Genomic DNA, 24,037 nt, shown 5'->3' with positions numbered 1-24,037 from the left:
AAATTATATATTGTTTTTATAAATTAAAGCTATATTAAGAAAAAAATAAAAAGGATGATAATTAATTTTGTTTTATTTTTTTTGCCTAGAAAGAGACTCTCTCCACTGCCAAAGTAGTAGGTGAAAGCCCTCTACAATCATTCCTCGAATTGAATAGGACATTATTCAATGAGGAGTCTAACTCCGAGCCGGCCAGCATTAATCAAAACATAATACCTCAAACTCTAACGCATCATCTACAATTACAAAACAATGATATGCAAGAACATGAAAATATTAAGTGCGAACCAGAGGATGATACATGTTCTAACAGCTCCGATCCTGAACGATTAGAAATTGAGGATCGTGACGAACAAGAAATTGAAAGTGAAGAAAATGGTTATGACATGACTGTTAACAAGAGAATTAAAATTGAGGACAATTATGATGGCTCCGAATCTAACACAGCAAATTGTAGTCCAGTTAATAGAATGGATACTCCAGAGAGTAATTGTTCTGATAGTAACATTGACCATGAAACGACAAAGCTGTGGCAAGCTTTAGCTAGGTATATAAGCCAAGATTGTTTGTTTAGCAAACAATTTTTGTTTGTTTAATATTTATAGCTAACTATGATCTATTATGTGCAACTTTATAAATAAAATTTTATATCAAAATTTTATATTTTTATATTATCATATGCGAAATAACAAATTAAATTTGAAAATATTAAACTAGTAAAAATTTAATTTTAACAGTTTTTATTAAAATTGGATGTAGGACTATTACTATTTTTTGTAGCTAGTAAATTTGCTTTTGTTTCTTTCAATTCATTTCAATAGTAAAATTATAAATTATTTTATATTAATCTAATTATTCAGACTTTTAATCCAATTATTTTTTATTGACAAATTATGAATCGAGTTAATGATAGGTCATTATGCAATAAATAAAGGTCGAAGTTACACAATTATATGTATTATTTGCAGTAATAGAAGTTTGGAAATCACACAAACAAATGGTGATAAGTTAAACAATGGATTTACCGGCGAAGCCACAAATCTGTTACGTTCTTTGATTAACAACAGGCAGATTGGTATCACCGCTATTGATTCAGATAAAATATCTCCGCAAATTAAATTCTATAGGGATACTCAGGGTACAACTATCGAACGTACGCGTACCGATTTTCCTGTGCTTGGTAATCGTACGAATATAGCTACTTTAGAAAATAAGGTACGTGAGATTTGATCTTGAAAATTTTTTAGAAAATTTTATAAAATTATGAGTAAGGAAATTCGCAAATTTCTGGATTTGTTCGTGCGTGCTTATCTTCTTCCAAACGGGCAAAACATTTTTTTTTATATACTTTGTGAAATACGAACATCTGTCTAGTAAATAGAGAGAAAAAACTCACAGGTATGAGATGGGATGACCTCGGCCCATTGAATGGACCATTGATCGATCGAGAATATCTTTTAGGACTCTCTCTCTATTCAAAACATATTCATTTTCAGGTAGAATTCCGTGAAGATAATAGATAAACTGGGAATTTCTTTAGGATTTTTTCTCTCTATTAATCGAAATGCATTATATGTAGGAAAGATATAACATAAGATAAATATATTATATTTGTGTTTAAATTTTTTTATATGCTTTTAATGTTCTTAAAGATTTTTTTTTAAATAATGGATATAAAAATAACGAATTCTTTTTTTTATAAATCAAACTCATAAAAGAAATCTTTAAAAATTAATACATTAGTATTATTAGAAGCAAAAATATAGGAAAGGAATAATTACTCTTTTTTTTATTAATTTATTAAATTATTAAATTTTGATATTTTAATATAATATACTTTTGAAATGTTTTACAAAATATATTCTTATTTTGAAATGGATCTGCAATGGAACTTGTTAATTGTGCATTTGTGTTCTTTTTTTTAGTATTATCTTTTTATCTTGATAACAAGTGACATATAAATATGAGAAATATATCTATTTATTTTTAAAAAATGACTTTTTGTCAACAAAAAGATTCCTCAATTCATCATTTACTGAAATGTTTGTTTCATCTTAAAATATTTTTACATTTTAAAAACAGTTGTTTTTCATTTAAATATTAATTATACCTTTATAGACTACTTTAATTAAATATTTCTTGATTATATTTTTACATTTTTATGCAAATTTTTGAGAACTTAAGAAACATCATTTTTTGTCGCATTATATATAAAATTTTAAATATTTAAATAAATCAAGGTGTCTACTTCTTGAAAAAACATGGAAAACTTGGAATTTTTAGGGATTTTTTTATATCTGTTAAAATTAGGGAATTCTCATGGAATTTTATTGGAATTCAAGGAATCTTAAAAAATTTTTTCTTTAATAATTTTGTTTTTATATTGTAAGTAATCAGCAAGCCGACTACTTACATACATTCACATGAATTATGTGTTTAAAATATATTATAAATATATATCTATCTGTATATGTTTATATATTTAATTTCTTGACAAAATATTGAACGTTTATTATATATTCTTTATTGTAATTTTTAGTGATAAAAAAATGAAAATATTATGCAAGTCAAAAATGTTTATGTTACAAAAATTATCCAACTTTTAACAGTACATTTACACATATTGCTCTTGAAACTTATATGTTCTGTGTTTTCCTTTGTATGAGTGAAAAACATGGAAAATATGTACAATAAAAAAATTTATTTTAGGAAATTGCAAAAAATCATTGAAATATTTGCTTTATCTGAAATTTTGAACAAAAATACTGGGAAAATAAGGAAATTTTTTTTACACAATTTAAGTAAACATCCTGTAATTATAAATTATTGATAAAACACGTTAACGAAATGCACAAAAACATGTTTTCTTAACAAGCCTATATAGAAATTAAGTAGATTAATATTATTGGTGCTATTGAATCTCCTCACATTTCCTATTACTAATTCACACTATCTTGAAATAATCTTCTTACTTTACAGAATTTTTTTTACATCTAATATATATATATATATATACAGGGTGTCCTGCAAAGATTGTGCCAACGCTCGTGAGCGGGTAGAGGAGAGTAAACTGAACAGAAAAGTCCTTTACTATTTTGCAATTTTTACAATAATTATTGAAATATTAATTAAAAAGTATTGGCGAATGAGCACACGTTTCGCGCGGCTATCGCGCGACTAGATCATGGGACGTACGCTTTAGGCGTGATAGCGGCGGGTTTCATAGTGTTGCACGGCAACGAAAAGTTTGGCCTCGCAACGAGAGGGATACGCGTGAGACCAAACACTTTTTGTTGCCGTGAGACATCATGAAGCTCGCCGCTGGCTCGCCTAGAGCGTACGTCTCATGGTCTAGCTGTGCGATAGCCACGCGAAACGTGTACTCATTCGCTAATATTTTTCAATTAATATTTCAATAGTTATTACGAAAATTGCAAAATGGTAAAGGACTTTTCTGTTCAGTTTACTGTCCTCTACCCGCTCACGAGCGTTAGCACAACCTTTGCAGGACACTCTGTATGTGCGTGTGTATGTGCGTGCGTATATTAATATTTATTAATCTTATTTAATAAACTATCTTGGATTCAAGTTTGATGCTATTAAAATGATAAAAATATTAAAATGATGATTAAAATATTAATCTTGGAATTTATATTCTATATATATATATATATATATATGTATATATATATATAGAATATAAATTCCAAGATTAATATTTTAATCATCATTTAATATTTTATCATTTAATAATCAATCTGAATTCAAGATAGTTTATTAAATAAGATTAATAATATTAATATACTTTTATTATTTAAGAAATATTACTTATATATATATATATATATATATATATATATATATATATATATATACACATATATATAAGTAATATTTCTTAAATAATAAAAGTATATTAATATTTATTAATCTTATTTAATAAACTATCTTGGATTCAAGTTTGATGCTATTAAAATGATAAAAATATTAAAATATTAATCTTGGAATTTATATTCACAATATTATCATATTGTGTTTATAATATTGAAATTATATCATAAAACTGTAGTTGATGTAAAAAATGTATACTTGTTTCTCTTGCATGGAATATAATCTTATCAACTATTATAAAAATTATTTGTAAACATTTGAACTATATTTTGAAAAAATTTGAAAATAAAAAAACATAAATGACATCCAGTTTCTCTGTATAGAGTGCCTCGATAGATAGTAATCCATCTAGCCCTGCCAGTATCGGTCGTAAGGAAATGACAATAGCGACGAAAGGTCGTAGAAAGCAAAGCTACCCCAGTAAGGCTCCAGCGAGTCCGGATCTTGTCGCCAATTACCAACATGAACCCAACAATGAAGAGCAAGCTCATGATTTTACTACATGGTCGAACAAAATTAAAGGAAAGGTATTTCTTCGTGCCATAAATCTGCTGTTTATAATATGTTTATAAATTACGCCTAATGAAATATTTTTTATGTTGAATCACTGATTCAATATTTTAGATAGACGATCAAAAACAATTCGATCAGCAAAGTGGCAACATTGCAAAGAAAATCGACATGTCTTGCACAAATTGTGGTACTATGACAACAACCATCTGGAGAAGGAATATGAAGGGTGAGATGGTGTGCAATGCTTGCGGGCTGTATTACAAACTTCATGGTGTTAATCGTCCTGTTACTATGCGACGAGATACTATACATACTCGCAGACGTAGACCCAAAGGCGAGACACCAACGAGACACAGAAGTAAGAGACTTAATAATCTATTTTTTTTTAATTTTATCGTCAGGAAACCTTCTATGATGAAGAGAGTAACAGAAAATACACTTTATTTATTGAAATGTATCTTATTGCAATAAATTTAGTATTGCCTTTTAAGTTAATAAGTCATATTATAATAATAATATTAATAAGTCATATTATAATAATAATATTATTATAATAATAAATCATATTTACGTAAATTATATTGTCATGACAGAGAAATATGGAATTAATGTATATAATAACAATAATACAGAAATTCTATTTTATCATATTGGCTGCAAGTAATAAACACATGAAGGAATGTACGTACTTGATTCATAGAAATCATTCTATCGTCGTGTCATTTCAAGAAATTTTGACTTGAAATATTCAGAGAATATTTTCAAATAAAAATATATTTTCTTAAAGAAACGTAACGTTAAAGAGACAAGAAAAGGAAAAAAGTGCCAAGTCTACATTGTTTAGAAAATTGTTGTATAGAAATGTTGTTTTAAATTTATTATTTTATTCCTTGATTATATTATCTTAATTCTTTTAGTATCATGATTCAGTATTGAAATTATTATTTTTAATAGATGCGAAAATATATATAACTGTATTTTATTCAAGTACTTATGTATAAGTATTTGTTATTAAAATTTATATAGAAAAAGCATTCTCACATTCATATTTAAAAATTAATTAAAAGTATATATATATGTATACAAGATGTTAAAAAGTTAGACCGACAAAATTTTTGAAGGAAGATGGAGGATTTCAAAAGTGACATTTTTTATTAATATTTTTCTCCATGATGTTTTGTTTTAATACTTTTTAATACAAGGTACTATGAAATAAGATTTTCATGACTTCAACAATAAACATATAAGTGAAAAAATCAAATTATATTTTTATTTTGAACAAAACATGGAACAAGTACACGAAAGTGATTCATTTCTTTGACAGTAAACACTCAAAAATCCTTTCATTATTTCAATATAAAAATGACATTATCAAAACATTAATTGCCCTGTGTTGTTTGTCCATTACAATTAACTGTTCTATAAGTAAGATGCATATCAGTCAATTCTATCTGAGTGCATCACTTTATAATGATAAATAAATTACATGCAACTTGTCAACATATACTGAAGACATCTACTCTGTTGAAAATTTGAATATAATGTAAGGTCAAAACGAAATGCCGTAGAGAGAAGTATCATTAACAAAAAATGTTTATTATGAAGTCCTCTTTTTTCTTTCAAAGTTTATCTAATTTTTTAATTGTAACATATATACACAATATACATATCCACGAAGAGTAGTCTCTCTTTTATTTTTTAAACTAACAGAGATAAACCATAATAAATATGTCAAATTGAATAGTTCAAATTGAACTTTATTGTGAGCATAGTGGTTGTTTACAGAAGCTCAGTTAACGAATGGAGAAGTATGTGTCATTTTTTTTATAATATGAATATTTTGATATAATAAAACTTGTAGCACTGAAATGAATACAACAATGTGTGATATAATGTAAATATTTTACATATACGAGTTTTATCGTCTTAAAATATTGCGGACGACGTGATATTTTACTTTTTTATTTTCGCCTTTGCATTATGGCCAACTTCTGACTCATGCAATAAAGATTGACATATGTCATGTTGTCATTTGATCATAATACTCAATCAGAAGTTGACCATGTCACAGGGCAGAAAGTAAAAAAATAGACATCATCCGCGATATTTTAAATCGATAAAATTTGTATATGTAAAATATTTACATTATATCATACATTATTGTATTCGTTTTAAATAATGCTACAACTTTCATATCAAAATATTTACATTATTATAAAAAAATTATATATATACTTTTTTATTCGTTAACATAGAAAACTTTTGAAAGCAATCATTATGCTTACAATAGAGTTCAATTTGAATCATTTAATTTGATATATATTTGTAACGGTCTATCTCTTTTAATTTGTTTAAAAAATAAAAAGGGATGTTTAAAAAATGAAAAAGGCTTTTAGTGGGACACTCTGTATGTATATAGGGTATCTATAAAGTTATTATAATTAATTATATTAAATGATGCTCAAATATCAACTAAATTTATTGCAATTACTAATAAAGTGTAGAATATATTGTTTTTATTCTATATTCCATTGTTAATATCAAGAAGTATAAACGTTGATTGCAAATAATTTTATGTTTAAATATTTACTCACTTGAATGTTTACTCAATGACAAATTAGATCTTAATAATTTCCTTAAAATATATCTCTACATTACAATATAAAATGAAAATTTATCCTAGAAAGATTAATAACCTTGTCAGAAAAAGGGGACGCAATCTTAGCATCTCAATCAACAACGGAACAAATGGATGCCGAGAGTGCAGACATGTTGGCGGCTCTTCGACGACAAATTCAACCTCATCTGATGATGGCAGCGTTGACGCCTGCACAAATATCCAGTGGTCATCCGCCTCCGCCTCCCACTTACTCAATACCTTTGCCTAGTTACATGATTCATGTAAGCGATTCTTCGTCTCTTATACTCGAGTAGACAAATAAAAAATTTTTTGTGTTCACATTTAAAACGCATCTACAAAAAATTAAAAAGATTTATCAAACATTTAATACTCATTTAACTCGATTTTTATTTCCATGATTTATATTTTGCTGTAAATTGCTATTAAATGCGATTTCCTTTAATTGTAGCAACATACGAAAGCCGAAGAGCGTGTACAACGGCATCTATCTATGGATACTGAAGAAACGGATGAAGGTGACGAGGAAAATGTTTCTGATGTTCCTTTGAATTTGGTGGCGACTTCACTTTCAGAGGAGACCCACTAAGAAAAATCTTGGGTTTATCATCTAGGTATGCTAACGAAAATTTTCTAAGACGGTATAGCTGTTTTTCGGTGACGTATGTTCACTCTGAATGAACGTCCATATCTTGGCAAACTTTCCCAGTACTTTTCCTCGAAAAATTATTTATACCGAGGATTATGACGTTCCGCGAAAGATAGTCGGCAAACTTACGCCGCGACACAGCGTGCATAATGGAACGAGATGATATTAATTACGCAGTATTAATTATTCAAGATGTACATATAAACACTCACACATAAACACATAGAAAGAAAGAAAGAAAGAGAGAGAGAGAGAGAGAGAAACACACAAGTACACATACACATGTACACAAAGCACAGATAAGCACACGTAAAAACATTACATACAAGAAAATATTTTTATACAAAATTTTATATGCTCATAAACTTGTATATATTATATATACGTGCCGCGAATTCAATTGTGCCGCGAAATCAACCGTGCCGCTCGGAAGTGCTCGTCGTCGTCGTCGTCATCATCATCTTGTTTTACATGAGTATCTTTTTCGATTGGTAATCTTACAGTGATGCCAAAAAAAAGCGGTAATGTCGTATTTTCTTTAATGACGTACCTGCAACGTCGTTATGGCTTTCGACATTCAATCATGTTACTCCAAATTAAACAAAAATTCTTTTGAAATTTTAAACACATTGCGCGCGATAAATGTTAATATTTTTTAATTTTATCTTAACAGGATTAACAAGGCGGAATACTATTTATGTAGCATGTATATATATACTACGAATATATATATATATATATATATATATATATATATATATATAATAACGAAAAAGTTTGATCTCTCACATATCTCTCTCGTCGCGAGGCCAAACTTTTCGTTGCCGTGCGACACTATGAAGCTCGGCGCTGTCACGTCTAAAGCATACGTTCCATGGTCTAGCCGCTCGATAGCCGCGCGAAACGTGTGCTTATTCGCCAATACCTTTTAATTAATATTTCAATAATTATTACGAAAATTGCAAAATGGTAAAAGACTTTTCTGTTCAGTTTACTGTTCTTTACCCGCTCACGAGCGTTGGCACAATCTTTGCAGGACACCCTGTATATATATACACAAGGTTTAATAATAATCGCCCTATTCGTAATGTGCAGATAGCGCGGATTAAACCAAGCAGGAAAGTCCTTTATCAATTTTTTTGTATAACGCTTAATAAAAGAATTATTATTGAGTAAAGTTTGGCCAAACATCGCTGACCTTTAGCCGCACTTCGATGAGCCGCGCTGTGACAGTTGAACGCTCACACATACTGCCAAGCGCGTGGTTCACTGACGTGCGTCCGGCTAAAGAGCAGCGATGATTGATCAGACTTTATTCAATAATAGTTCTTTTATTATACAAAAAAATGATGAATGAATGAAAAGGACTTTCCTGCTTGGTTTAATCCGCTCTATCTGCACATTATGGGTAGGGCGATTATTATTAGACACCCTGTACACACACACACGCACGCATGCACACGCGCGCGCGCGCGCGCGCGCGCACACACACACGCACGCACGCACGCACGCGCACACACACACACGCACACATTATATATACATGCACACATATACACATACACATATATAGTTTTCAAGTAAATTTAGCAAACACATAATTTTTCATATTTTAAAACTTTTATTTGTCTTCTTCTTTTCCTTCATTGCAACTATATCAAAGTGTAATGTTAAAAGCTAGGAATCATGTGCATCTTTTGCACTAAATGTCGAAATCAGATTTTTTTTATATGCCATTATCAGTATTTGCAAAAAAACGTGAGATGAGTAAAATTCCGAAGCTATTTTTATTATTTATATCAATAAATGCACATATATTGATTTTACATAATAAATGTAATTAAATCTAATATGTTTTGTATTTCTAGTAAAAAGAAAACTTATGACAGTTGATCAAGATTTATAACTATATTTCTTAATTTATAAATCGCCAAAAGAGAATATTTGATATAGTATTATATTAGTCTATATTATCGAACGCGAGTGATGATATTTAAAAAATATTAATTTATTTTGAGGTAAAGGAAAAAAATAATTAACATATATTTCTACTTTTGACTTAGGACACTTTAATTTAGTTGCAATAAGAAAATAGAATTATTAAAAAAACTTATATTTTCTTTAACGCACGCAATTTTATTACTTATAATAATAAATATTATTCAAACTTAATCACATCAATTTCAAAAATATTTTAACAGAAGTCAAACGCACGGGATTATTTCTAATTCCGTAGACAAAGTTTATTAAGCTTTGAGATTATTACGATTAATGCACTTTTATTAATGAGTCTCATACACGCACACACACACGCGTACGCACGCACACACACACATTATATATATATATATATATATATATATATATATATATATATATATATATATATCACGAAGTGTGACTATAAAGTAACTGTACGAAAGCTGTATAAAATCAAAAAACAATTGTATAGCAAAATTAATTTATTTTATTTCAAATATGCCCCTTTTTGACATCGATACGGTAGTGTAAAATCATTGCAAATCGTGTCTTTAGAGGCATTCGAATTCTTCCGCTAACATTCTCACAGTCACATTTTCTCACATCAATTTTCACACTTTTTTGACGAGATCTGTTGTTGAGCTGTTTTCGAATGCTTTGATCGCTTTGTCTTCCACATTTTTGCAACCGTCCCCAAATCTTCCAAACCACTCAAAAACTTATGTACACAGTAGTTCTTCTTTTAGAGATTTCGTACATTAGTCATGTTTTTCTTAGGTTTTATATAAAACTTGATGGTCATTCTTTACTTTATCAAGTGTTCGCGCGGCATCAAGTTTTCACTTTACGTTTCAGTCGATGTTATGTTTTATGATGTCTGAAATATGATCTGATAATGAAATTTTTTCAATTGATAGATTTGATTTTAAAGCTTTAAAATTGCTATTCGTTGATAGTTTGCACTCACAAAAAGATCCGACTACTTTACAATCTTTACACAGCTTGTATTTAAATAGAAAAATTGAAATTATTTCTTTACCAGAAAAATATGTGTCCTAGAAAAAACTGTAAAAAAAAGAAAGTATTTTACGACTCATTAATATAAGTTCAGTAATTGTAGAATTTATATCGATTAGAAAAATCAAAATAAAATTAAGTCTTAACTGTTCAATGCGCGTGCTTTTTATGTGTCGCATTTTCTATATTATCATATATGAAAATTTGAGTAACTTGATTTTATATAACAAAATATAACAAACAATAACGTTTAATAATAACGTTGTTTATTAAAATTAATCATTTTAATTGAATTTTATTTTAATGGGGATTCCACTGCCATTTTTTGCCGCTAAGGGCGCCAGTGGGGAGTGCACTTATTATAGCTGCCGGCTTTTTATATTTACATACACGATCACGTTTGTATATAAATTATATTGATGTGTTGTGCATTTGGATGCACGAAAAGAGATCATTTTCCCAATTTGCAGCTTAGCAAAATTGGATTCAAGTCATTAAAAGGAAGAACTTTGAACCGAGCATATGTGCTGTATGCTCGGATTACTTCAAACCGGACAAGCTTGCGCGCTATTCTTTAGCGTTTCCCATTAGCGCCATCTACTCTGAGCTTATGTCGGAATCCTCATTAGAAATAAACTGAAATATGTTGTAAACATCAATATATAAGTTGTATTGATCACATTGCAACTTTTTTTGATATTACATATAAATTTTCATATAGTAATGTTTTTATTTTGCAAGAGAAATGCGATAAAAGATTAAAAACTCTTTTTCAGCGAAAGATTCTGCATACACGTAACATATTTTAACAGGTTCGTCTAATGACGAAAAAATTAAGCCATTGACAATAAAAATGAAAAAAAAGTTGACACAGAGAACACTTCGGGGCCTGAATAAAAACAAAAATGTATTTAAAAAAAACTATGCCACAAAGACGTGCCTCTTCTCATCTCCGTTGTTGAGAGCATGCACATATGAAGCCTTAAATTAGAGACCTGTAGATGCGATCGAATTATTAGAGACTGCTGAGATTGCGCGAGAGAAGAGATTAATATATTTCTAAATTTCCACTCTCTCGCGTGAGAAAAAGCACTGTTGTACTTAATCTCGGACTGTACTCGCACGTAATTATCTTAAACTAAGATTTCGGAAGCAATAAGAAACACGGCGTGGCGTGGTATATATCGTCGCTGTCGTTATTTATCACTAATACTCAGTTACACGCTCTCTCTTCTTCCTTCTTTCTCAATCTATCTCGACAAACAAGAAACATGAGAAAACTTAAGAAAGTAATACTTATTTAATGTTTACTTTGCTGAATATGTTAAAAGTAATGAATTTATGATATATTTTATGACTCCACTGCTGCTGCGTAGTCAGTTTAGAATCAGAATGGAAAGGCTTTGCTCTAATACAATAATAGGAACTGATTTTACATCTACCTCCTGTATACATATTTACAAATCATTTATAATAAGTATAAATTTATTTTTCGATATTAATAAATAATAAATAAATGGAATAAAATTTGATTTAGTCTTTAATTATCAAAATATATGTGAGATAAAAATAATTGCACAATATGTAGAGGCTATGATTAAATAATTAAAGAAAATCGTTATATAGATAAATCTCATATAATTTAACTATATTTTTTCCGATACGTCATATATATATATAGATTTTAATTTCTCTTTTTACAATTTGAATCCGCGCTGCATAGTGAAATATGAAAGCATAGTGTGAGCCAGGGTCTCCGCCGTTTTTTCAGGATTGCATAGGATAACGTGTCAAAGAACAGATATTAAGCGATTTTACATAGCGCATAATACTATGGCCAGTGAATCTACGTATCGTAATATTTAACATGTATACCTAAACAACATTGCCAAAAATAGATTTAGTCTACATAGGATAGTTAAACACGTACACAAAAATTTAGCAACTGTTGTTTTTACCCTTCTTTTCTTTCCCCCATTTCTCTTATCTTTTTATCTGTTCTGCATTTTTTTTTTCTCTGCCCTTCATTTCTCGAACTTTCTTTTTTTTTTCAAAGTTATAGAATCATATATATGTTCGTAGAATTATATATATGTTTATTTTCTCTCGATTTTTGTTCTTTTATTTGCGGAGACCCTTGGAACGTTATCTCGTAAGATTTCGAAAACAGCTCGCAGCAGCCCGCGGAGTACTTTAGCTTAGCTTTAGTCGTTATCAACAGAGCCTTATATATAAATATTTTTTTTAATAGCAACGCCGTTCTTCATAACAAGATATACGAACTCTATTATCTCTTGAATCAATTTTTGCTTATCGGAAATAGCAAGATAATAACGTAAGATTTGTGAGCGATTCATAGCAAAATATTTTACATGCCCGATTTTGCAAATATATTTAATATAAAAATTGAAAAAAATATGTTTGAAAATGTTATTAGATTAGAAATTTCTATTATAATATCTAATCTTAAGACTCTTGATCTCTTTCTCTACAATCATATTGCATTATAAACTAGAAAACAGAAATTAAGATGAATTTTTTTACATTGTCAAAATAAATTAACTTTATTGTATCATTATCTCTTTTAATCGCGTTCTATAATATAAATTAGTAAAAGTATACTCCGTCCAGCGAGAGAGATCTACCATGATCTGCACATAGGCGAGTAAAGTGGGAAGAGCATAGCGAGCTACTCAATATCGTATATGTAAATACAGCATGTCCGGGATTATTATCTCAACTTAAAAAATTGAACGGATAACATAATCTTGATGTTTGAATATGATATAAAATCGAAATCGTTATAATATATTTAAATTACACAGGTAAATGTTTATAATTTACCAGATTAAATCAATATCAATATATTTGTATTAAGGATTATTCTTATTGTGAAAGATTTTAGGTTTTGAAGATGCATATAAAAGAAAACTGAGTACGCAATCGAGTGAAGTTAATATCAAATATATTTTATTAATATGTATAAATAAATATAATAATGACATTGTTCGACATTATTTTGAGAATAAATAGTGCGATATCAGTATGTCAGACAGTCGGAGAACTCTGTCACACGTTGCTAGCTCTGACAAATTGTACGAACGATACGAATACGGCGATGTGGTGAGGGTTTTCTGTGCGGAGATCTTCCCGAAACAGACGAGTTTTTGTCCGATCCATAGTTCTCTCTGGACGGAGTATATATATTTTCTTTTTTTATTATTCCACATTAAAGTAAATTGGATATAACTCAAATAAACTAGATAACGGATTTTATGAATCAAAATTTATGCATTAATAGTTATGAATTAATCAATAATAGTTATGTATTAATCAATTCTGAAAAAGAATTGATAATAGCGAAAGCAAGTAATTTAAAAAGCTAGTAAATATTTCTCTTCTTATAAAGCCACAAGTTTAAATAATTTCCGACTGACCTTAACGTTGATTTTAATTTTTAAAGAAGTCAAGATCATTGATTTTTATTGTAACTGATATACAAATAAAAAATATAAAATGATTAAAATTTTAAATTTTGCTACAATACATTTATTTCTTTATAGCTTTTAAATATTGATAATAATCAGCTTGCTGTCAATGACCATGTTGTACGCGCGCGCGCGCGCGCGCACACACACACACACACACACACACACACACACACACACACACACACACACACACCCAACTAAAAAAAAAATAGGGAACACTTTTCATATCTCAAAAATTGGGCTATTTTCAAATCAAAGTTGAAACTCGACAAGAAATCATTTATCTACAAAATACTTTTTTTTTTAAATTTTTCTACAATTTTCTTTTGACCGAGTTACATGAATTTGAAACCTGTATTTTTTAGAAATATCGATACTCTATGAAAAATCATCAGAGGCAAAAAATTAAAAAAAGTACTTGATGTTTGAAGTTTCAATTTTAACGTTATCGGTGATTTTCAAAATTTTTTTTATTTTCTCATTTCTAGAAAATACAAGTTTAGATTTAAAATCGTATAACTCGGTAAAAAAAAAATTGTAAGAAAATTTTTAAAAAAGCATTTTGTAGGAAAAATGTAGTGTATGGAAAGTGAATTGAATTTTTCGGGAAAAATTTTTTTATCTAGTTGCAGATTTTCAGAAATACTTAATTTTAAGGAACAAAACAATGTGTTCTTTTTTAAAGAACAAAGAACATAAAATTTTTTTTAATTACAGATAGCGCGTTAAATTGAAACTTTAAGCATTAAAATACTTTTTTTTTTAATTTCAATACTCAATACTTAATTTCAATCCTCAATATATAGTGCAAATTTTAAATTATTTGGTTCAATAGTTAATATGATACAGCCACGCGAAGTATTGCAAAATTTTATTCAAAAATCAGTGTAATGGAAAGAATGTGTGTTTAACAACATGACAACATTAAAATCTACTTCTTAAATTAGAAAAATCGCCAACATAAATGTTACAAATGATTCAACAAGCTTATGAAGAGTTAATTATGCTTAAGAATAACATTCCAAAAGTACAGATGACATAATATTGGGTCGTTCGGAAAGTAATTTCGTTTTTTAATTTTTTTTGTTGTTTTTCTTTTAAAAAGAAAAGGAAAAAAAAACGAAAAAACGAAGGAAAAAACAAAAACGAAAACGACAAAATATAATAATAATAATATAATATACACAGTAATATAGTATATAGTACCAGACTAGTATACTTTACTCAATAATAACTTCTTTCTGAGCGTTATAGAGGAAAATGGTGACTAGGACTTCTGACCCACATTCGTTGGATCAATTAACTGACAAACTGCACGACGATACTGATTGAAGCCCATTTTGTAAACATTTAATAAAGTTATATGATGTACGCATACTGCGTATAGCCATATAATAAAACCCATATATAAAATATAGTCATTGACAGAAAGCTCGTTATTATCAATATATATATATATATATATATATATATATATATATATATATATATACAGGGTGTCTGATAATAGTCGCCTCACCCGTAATGTGCAGATAGAGCGGATTAAATCAAGCACGAAAGTCTTTTATCATTTTTTTGTATAACGCTTAATAAAAAAATTATTATTGAGTAAAGTCTGGCCAATCATCGCTGATCTTTAGCCGCGCGCTTATCAAGATCAACAATAATTGGCCAGACTTTACGCAATAATAATGTTTTTATTAAGCGTTATACAAAAAAATGATAAAGGACTTTCCTGCTTGATTTAAATCCTCTCTACATCTGTTTATCAGACACCCTGTATATATATATATGTGTGTGTGTGTGTGTGTGTGTGTGTGTGTGTGTGTGTGTGTGTGTGTGTGTGTGTTGTGTGTGTGTGTGTGATTTACATGTTATTAAGATTATCATAATGATAGAAATACATGTAATAACTTTTAGATTAATTTTTTTGATCATTATTTGTTATTAAATAATGTTATTAAATATTAAAATTGTCTTTAAATAATGACTAATGGTTACATTTTATTGCCATTGTAAATTGAATAAAATATGTCAAGGTCAAAATTATTGGATTTATTGTCAATATTTATCATGTTTTTTATTAACTCGATGAAAAAGAGGCTTACATAATTGTAGACTTGCTTACATATTGAGATTCCATATATAGGTTCCCAAATTTTTCACACAACTGTCTATATAAAATCCGATTCACATATAAATGTATAAATGTCAATTTTTTTGCAGTGAAAAAGAAAGGACCAAGAGCCTTAAGAATAATTCTCATTTAAAAGAACGGCATTAACATCGGAATATTTTAGCCAAAATATATATATGTGTGTACATACATGTATACATATATTTATATACATATTATTTACATATTACACGCGCGCGCGCGCGCACGCACACACACACACACACACATGTATATATATATATATATATGTATATGTGTATGTATGTATGTATGTATGTAATATATATGTATGTATATATGTATGTATGTTGTATATACAGGGTGTCCCAAAACTACCGGACTTCCTTTTAATAGCAGATTCCTTAGAACATTTCAAGACGAAAATCCTAATACAAAAATGTCAAGGCTATAATAGTTTTTAAAGCGATTATATTTTACAAATGAGAGGGCTGAGATTTGGCGCACTCAGGCACGGTAAAATAAGTGAAAAAAGTTTTTCTCTACGCATTGCATTTTTTTTACGAATAATAGATATGAGAACTAAAGGCATCTCAAAAATGATTCAAAAATTTGCGACATGTTCAACTTCAGTTGTCAAAGTGATCGATCAATATTACAATGAAGGTATCTACTATGATATATTATGAAAACGGTTACAAATTGTATTTCATTACAAAGATTCCAAAATATTTATTTTGCAAAATGCAAAATAAATAAATGTCATATCTAATTCTATTACAATTTATTTGTCTCGCATAGCATATCATAGCAAACACCTTCATAGCATCGACCACTTTGACAGCTGAAGTTGAAACACATCGCAAAATTTTAATCATTTTTGAGATGCCTTTAGTTCTCGCATTCATTATTTGTAAAGAGACTATACTAATGCAATTCGTAGAGAAGCGAGAAAACATATAATGCCAGTGCTATTGTAAATTTATACGATAATCATAATATTATAAAAAGAGCATCCCATTTAAAGAAATTTTTTTCAGTTGTTAATTCGCCGTGTCTGAGTGCGCGAAATCTCAGCCCTCTCATTCGTAAAATATAATTGCTTGCTGTTTAAAAACTATTATAGCCTCGATATTTTTGTATTAGGATTTTCGTCTTGAAATGTTCTAAGGAATCTGCCATTAAAAAAGTCTGGTAGTTTTGGGACACCCTGTATATATAATTATAAACTTTATATTCTTTTTTCTCTCACTTATATATATATATATATATATATATATATATATATATATATATACATACATACATAAGAGAGAAAAAAGAGAATTTAAAGTTTGAAATTTTTTTTCTAATATTTATTAATATATTATATTATAATACATTTACATTTTTCATCAAATTCGCTTTTGACGTTGAGTGTTTCTGTATATTATTGTTCACCTATAGCATATTGAATATTAATTATTTGTAATATGATCACAACTAATGATCAAAATATTACATAATCACAATGAAAATTATGCGACATTAAAAGAACTTGTCTATATATGTAGCATATATTTTATTATATGTATACATATATTTTATATTATTTACTTAAAATAATATTAAAAGAAATCACGTGGTGTGGTGTTTTGTATGTGTGCATGCGTACACGGAAAGTGTTTCAAATATTTTATCTTACCAATTTCTAAAGTTTTCTTTTTCTTCTTCTTTTATTGGTTTTTTGTTTCACATAAATACTCAATATTACTCCGAGTTTCTAAAATTATGTGTAGGCAAAATCTTAATACCAAATTATCGAAATTATAATATATATTTTTAAATGCTTGAAATACTTTTGAAGTTTATCAGTAATCAGATATTACTCCGAGTTTCTAAAATTATATATAGGCAAAATCTTAATACCAAATTATCGAAATTATAATATATATTTTTAAATACTTATATTTTTAAATACTATCTTGAAATACTTTTAAAGTTTATCAGTAATCAGATTATTCCCCAAGTTTATGCTCGCGAAGCAGCAAAGATATTCTCAGATATTAATCCTATTTTCAAAATTAATTTAAATCTACACTCTATTATAAATTGATATACATACATACCACTAAAATTGCCTTTAAACTTTATTTTATTTACATACGAATAATTGATTTATCGAACATTGTGATAATAATTTTGTAATAGCAGTATACAAGTTTTTTATAGAAAATATTTATTATTTACTAATATTAGACAAAATTTTTAAATTAATGGAAAGGTATAAAAGGAAAGGTCAATTTGAACTTGGAATCTGGACGTGGTACTTAGAATATATATATATATATATATATATATATATATATATATATATATATATATACTGCTTCAATAAACAATATTGATACACATATATTGTAAAATTATAAATCAAACGTTTCAGTTCGAGCTATCAATGAATGTATAGAATAAAAAAAAACTGTATATAAAAACATTGTTAGGTAAAGTAATAAATAAGAAAGACAACGGACAGATTCAAAATCGTCTTACGATGTGCTTACAATATTTTCAAATGGTGATTGCAGATGATAACCTGATTAAAACTCTTATAAATATCTCATAAATCGCATAAATTGAACTCAGAAACTCAATTCTCCTTCTAGACGATTTGCGCGACAATAAATCATCGGGCGCAACCGTTCGATAATATAAATTTGTATTCATAATACAATTTATCTGCTGATAAAAACCGTAAGATTAAATAGAGCGAAAAATTATCTATTCAATGCAAGCGTATTATACCAAGAAAATCAGAATTGTGGGAATAATGAAATTAATAAATGTCTGCCTGCAAAATATATATATAAAAAATATATGTAAACTATAAGGCAAGAATGTTATTTCCGGGACTCCGCAATTTCATAGATAATTTTCATAGAATTTTTTATCAGAAGAAAAATGCCTTAAATCACAATGCGCTACGATTCATAGTTTTCGAGATATCGATTTTTAAAAGTCGTAATTATAGCAATAATTTCGCCGCAATTGATGATAACTTTTTGACACCAGGTACCTTTTATAAAATATACTCTGAGTAAATTTATTTATTTATGCGTAGAAGAAAATGCATAGGCTAGAGAAGGATGAAATCCTTCCCTTTTCATTTCTGCCCTTGGAAAAAAAAACGTAATCTAATTCATGTCCAAGGAATCTTTTAAGTATATTATCATTATTGCTTATTATTTTCCCTTATTATTTATATAATATATATGTGTTCATTTGTTGCATTACGATACATAAATTTTGAATTTCGATATATTAAAAAAAAAATTTTTGCATTAAAAAATTTTGAAATCTCGATACATTTTTTTCAAAAAAAGTTTAAATTTGTTATATTTGTTATAAAAAATTTGTAATGAAAAATCTTATGAAAATGACCTCTTGCCAGAAATTTTGAAATCTCAATATATTTAAAAAAACAAAAAAAAAATTTTTTTGAAATATTGGTATTTCGAAAACTATTGATTGTAGCGCATCATGGTTTGCGGCATTCTCTTTCTCGATCAGGTCATTTGCGCTTTATGCATTTTTCTTAACTCAAATGCTGGATATCTATTTCCAAAGTAATTAATTCTACATTGTTTAAAAATTTGTCTGTACAAAACTATTGAAGTAATGGTTGTTAGATGTTAGATTCTTTATTAACTTCAGTTTTTGCCAAGAAGTGGACTTGGTTTACAACATTTCCTTATTCATTCATGCCTTACATACTCGCATTCATTGCTCTAATCTTCTATAATTAACTTAATTAAATTTGCCTTTTTCTATTTTCTTTAATTATATCTTTCTCTTTCTAGAGTTCCCTCCTTTTCATGTTATCTATTTCATTGTTCCATATTTTATCCTCTGTTTCTTCACAATTCCTACCTAATAACTTAAACCTATCTTTGGTCGTAACGCCTTTTACATAATGTCTTACGTAAAGTCTTTTACATAATGAATTATATTATCTTTGCCTATACCGCAAAATACACATGTTATCTCTTCAGCCTCTAATCAATACTTATTTCTAGCCTCCATGTTTCCGCATCTTAATCTTAACAATATTACCTTACATTATTTCCTATACTATCCTTGTTTGCACATATTTCTCTCAGATATCTTGACCCTTCCAACCTTGTTTTTAGCTTCTTATATTTCTTATTGTATCTGGCTTTCCTTATTTTTTGAAGCAATGTAATATTTACTTCGTAATGAATAACATTTACAAAATCTTTATTGAATGTAATTTCAAAAGATTTGCATAAATTGTTGTTTGTTTCCCTTTTATTTCTCTTTTTACAGGAACTTAACTTTTACAGAATCTTTTTTTCTAGATATATTATATTCATAATGTTTTATTACATTTTGCGTCAATTTGGTTGGTTGTTGATCTTCTTTTTTGAAATTTTTTGTCGATTATTACATTAGATGTCTTTTTTTGGTGGTTGACTGTTTTGTTTGAAGTCATCTTAAAAATTCAATCAAATATACCTATCAAATTGAAGGGTCCCGGAAATAATATTTTCGAATTATATAATATCGGTTGCACTCAGATGGGGAATTGAAACACAGCCTTGAATATAAAATGTCAAGAGAAAATAGGGTTAATAAAAGCGCAAGTAAATAAATGTACTTAGAGCGAATATACGAGCGACTTACTCGCGTGCTTACTGAACAGCACAATTAAATTGTCGATTCATTATAGTTTATTTTGCGACTCCTATCACTCATGTATCAAGATCTAATATAAATATATGAAAAATCGGAGTGTTCTACTCGCGATCGCGCTACTCGACTGAATCGCCTGTGTATTCGAGTTCTTGTATAAAAATTCTTTTTAATAATAATGAATGTTTAAACTAACAAAAATCAAAAAGGACCAAACGGTCCTTCCTTTGGACCATCTTCAGCATATAAGGGTGAATAACGTATTGATAAGGTGTTAGATACAAACAAGACGGGTATCTGTTAAATCATATATGGCGTTATGGAGGAAAAATGAACAGGTGTTGGGACATCTCTACCCCAATGTAGGAACGTAGAACATTTAAATTTTCGTTAGTTTTACAACAATCGATTTTCAAAAAGAAAACAGAATTTGCTTCTTTAATAAATACTTTAGAGATATATGTGATAAATGTTTTAATATAATATATATAAAAACTGCGGGATGATTGAATATCTTGTTAAAAATATATTTTTGGAAACAAAATATTTTCTACAAAAATTGTAAGATATTGAGCATTGGTGATCACAGTGATGATATTGGTTTGATCTTAAACGCATGTGTCGATGTGTCATATGAAATAATTATTTTGAATTCTTCAAAAATTATATTTATTAAATACAAAAATGTGTCTTTAATGATCCCATTATAAATAATTATTGAACAACGAATTGATGATAAGAATGAAAAGATATTTAGAATGTGATGATGAAGATAATTCACTTGTTCGTGTTTATCTAGAAAAAGAAAAAAAATAGTAACATATAAAAATGTTTTCTAAAACAGTACAAAATTTTATTATTTTATGTATGTTTAAGGGTATGTGTAAGAAATATCATAATTTAAAATTTATAAAAAACTTCTTTTGATACTTTCATGTATTGTCTTTTCTTATATTATAAAATATATTGGAATATACTATTTATACTACATTCTAAAAATATTTTTATTCTTATTTAATGTTCTTTATTACATCATTAATTTGTTGTATATACATCAGTTGTAAATTTTTGTTTTTACATTAGTAATTTTTGTAGTAACATTATTAGAGTACTTCTTGTGGAGTTATATAAAAAAAGAAATTTAAAACATAAATTCCCGAAAACAAGAACTTATACTCTTTACAATTCGAAATATTTAATTAATTTAATTTAATTAATTTAATTTATTAAATTAATTTGACATGTCGCAAGGCATGTCAAGTGAAAATTTTTTTCAAGTATATCAAATGTAATTTGGTAAATATTCATATTAACTTACACAGCACGGATCACTTTCTTTTTGACATATATGCTAGAGGGTCTTAAGTAATACATGTTTCGAATTTTGTAACGCTTTCCTGAAATATGATTTGGAAATATTATAAAAATAATATTTTTAGAAAAATATTATTTTTATAATATTATATAGGGATTTTATAGTCCCAATTTGACATATATTTTCAAGGTTATGATTTTCTGAAATTTTTAAAAGATTTTTTTATATTAAGCATTCATGATTAAGCTAGTCATTATTGAATGTTCAATTTAGAGATTTAAATATGCAAGTATATCGAATTCATTTATTTGAAATTATCTTTTGTGCGTAAAATTTTAAATTATGTATTTTATATTTTTATTTTATTATAAAATAATGAGGTGGGCAAAAGAGAGTTTTTGCCCTTTCTCCCTTCTGTTCCCTTCATTTTGAAAAAGATAACAACCCTAACCTCATTTTAATTTAAGATCAGGTTTAGATTAGGTCAGAATTTTTTCGGAGAGAGAGTGTAGAGGGAGGAGCGGAGTCTTTCCTCCGCCCACACGTTTATTTAAATATTTATTTTTTGTTTTTAATAATAAATATTTACTAAGATATTTAGGATACTTGATTTTACTACGTATAAAACATGATGTCGAAGTAAATGAGTTTGTTTTTATCCGCGTTTGACGGTGATATATTAACGAGTAAATGTAAACAAGAAAAATATATATAAACACACAAGTAGAATATAGTGAAAAGATTGATATAAGTACGAAAATTATGATATTTCAAAATCACACATTTCACAAATCAAATAAGCACCACAAATTCAAAACATTACTTAGAAATGTGCCTTCTACAATATATGTCAAAAGGAAAGTAATCCGTGCTGTGTAAGTTAATGTGAACATTTATTATAAATTTGTTTCCAGACTGAAAAATCTTTTAAAGCATCAACTTTAAAAAAATGCATAAATATCGTATTATTAATACTACTATGCAACATTAAAATTATAATATTTCTTAAACTTATAGATTATTGGCATGAATATTCTAAGACTTTTTATAGAAAATAAAAAAATTGTATCCCAATAATATTTCAAAAATATTATATTCAGAATTCATAATTTTTTATTTAAGAAAAATATGCAATTTTGCATTTTGCTACTGCATACATGCACATGAATGCATAATAGTGAAGCGCAAAGTTAGAATCATTAAAATTTTATTAATATTTCTTTATATTTTTTATTATTAAGTTGGTTTTTTACTGACAGCTTTCTTAAGAACTGACATACTAATCATTAAACAATATGTTAACATTGAACATTTTTTTGATGATATACGACATTTTTTAAATCATATTTTTTTAGCAATGATTATATTCTCTGTGCTTCCATTTTTTTCGCATACTTCGAGGTAATTATTCAGAATCACAGTTCTGCCTGCAGATGGGCTGCAAATTTTTTTGATAACTTTTTATACTTAGAGAATAATGTAAATAACAATTTTTAATCGGGGGAGGTCCAAAAAAAAAGTTATTAACAAAATAAGTTTAACGAATGGAACGTAATTTTCTGATACCGCGTATATGACAAAGTTTAGTTTTAAATCAGAAATAGGTTTGGGTTAGGTTATATCTTCCAGAAGTGGAACCCCTCTGTAGAGTGGGACGAAACCCATTGTATCCACGCATATCATCCACAGAACAATTGTGGGGGACCTCGCTTTA

The 24,037-nt window shown here is 27.9% G+C and overlaps 2 protein-coding genes across 5 annotated transcripts in view; one reads left to right on the top strand and one right to left on the bottom strand.

Annotated features, from left to right (window-relative positions):
* The window catches only part of LOC126856657 (putative nuclease HARBI1), a 95,069-nt gene extending 71,826 nt beyond the window's left edge, over nucleotides 1–23,243 (bottom strand). The window contains exon 1 of the mRNA XM_050605379.1: nucleotides 23,240–23,243. Coding sequence (XP_050461336.1) covers nucleotide 23,240 — 1 coding nt within the window. The 5' untranslated portion in view covers nucleotides 23,241–23,243. The remainder of the gene's footprint in view (nucleotides 1–23,239) is intronic.
* LOC126856632 (uncharacterized) overlaps nucleotides 1–24,037 on the top strand; it is a 70,927-nt gene that overhangs the window by 2,481 nt on the left and 44,409 nt on the right. The window contains exons 3-8 of one of the 4 annotated variants that reach the window (XM_050605322.1): nucleotides 90–547; nucleotides 969–1,215; nucleotides 4,215–4,418; nucleotides 4,516–4,762; nucleotides 7,088–7,305; nucleotides 7,494–7,656. In XM_050605322.1, the coding sequence (XP_050461279.1) occupies nucleotides 90–547; nucleotides 969–1,215; nucleotides 4,215–4,418; nucleotides 4,516–4,762; nucleotides 7,088–7,305; nucleotides 7,494–7,631 (1,512 nt within the window). In that variant the 3' untranslated portion in view covers nucleotides 7,632–7,656. Of the gene's footprint in view, nucleotides 1–89; nucleotides 548–968; nucleotides 1,216–4,214; nucleotides 4,419–4,515; nucleotides 4,763–7,087; nucleotides 7,306–7,493; nucleotides 8,392–24,037 lie in introns of those variants that run through there. The other 3 variants (XM_050605324.1, XM_050605323.1, XM_050605321.1) reach the window with 3 other exon arrangements.

Source organism: Cataglyphis hispanica, chromosome 19 (assembly GCF_021464435.1).
Source record: "Cataglyphis hispanica isolate Lineage 1 chromosome 19, ULB_Chis1_1.0, whole genome shotgun sequence".
Classification (NCBI taxonomy): domain Eukaryota; kingdom Metazoa; phylum Arthropoda; class Insecta; order Hymenoptera; family Formicidae; genus Cataglyphis; species Cataglyphis hispanica.
Note: the sequence above shows the minus strand (reverse complement) of the source record. Positions and strands in the feature narration are given on the sequence as shown.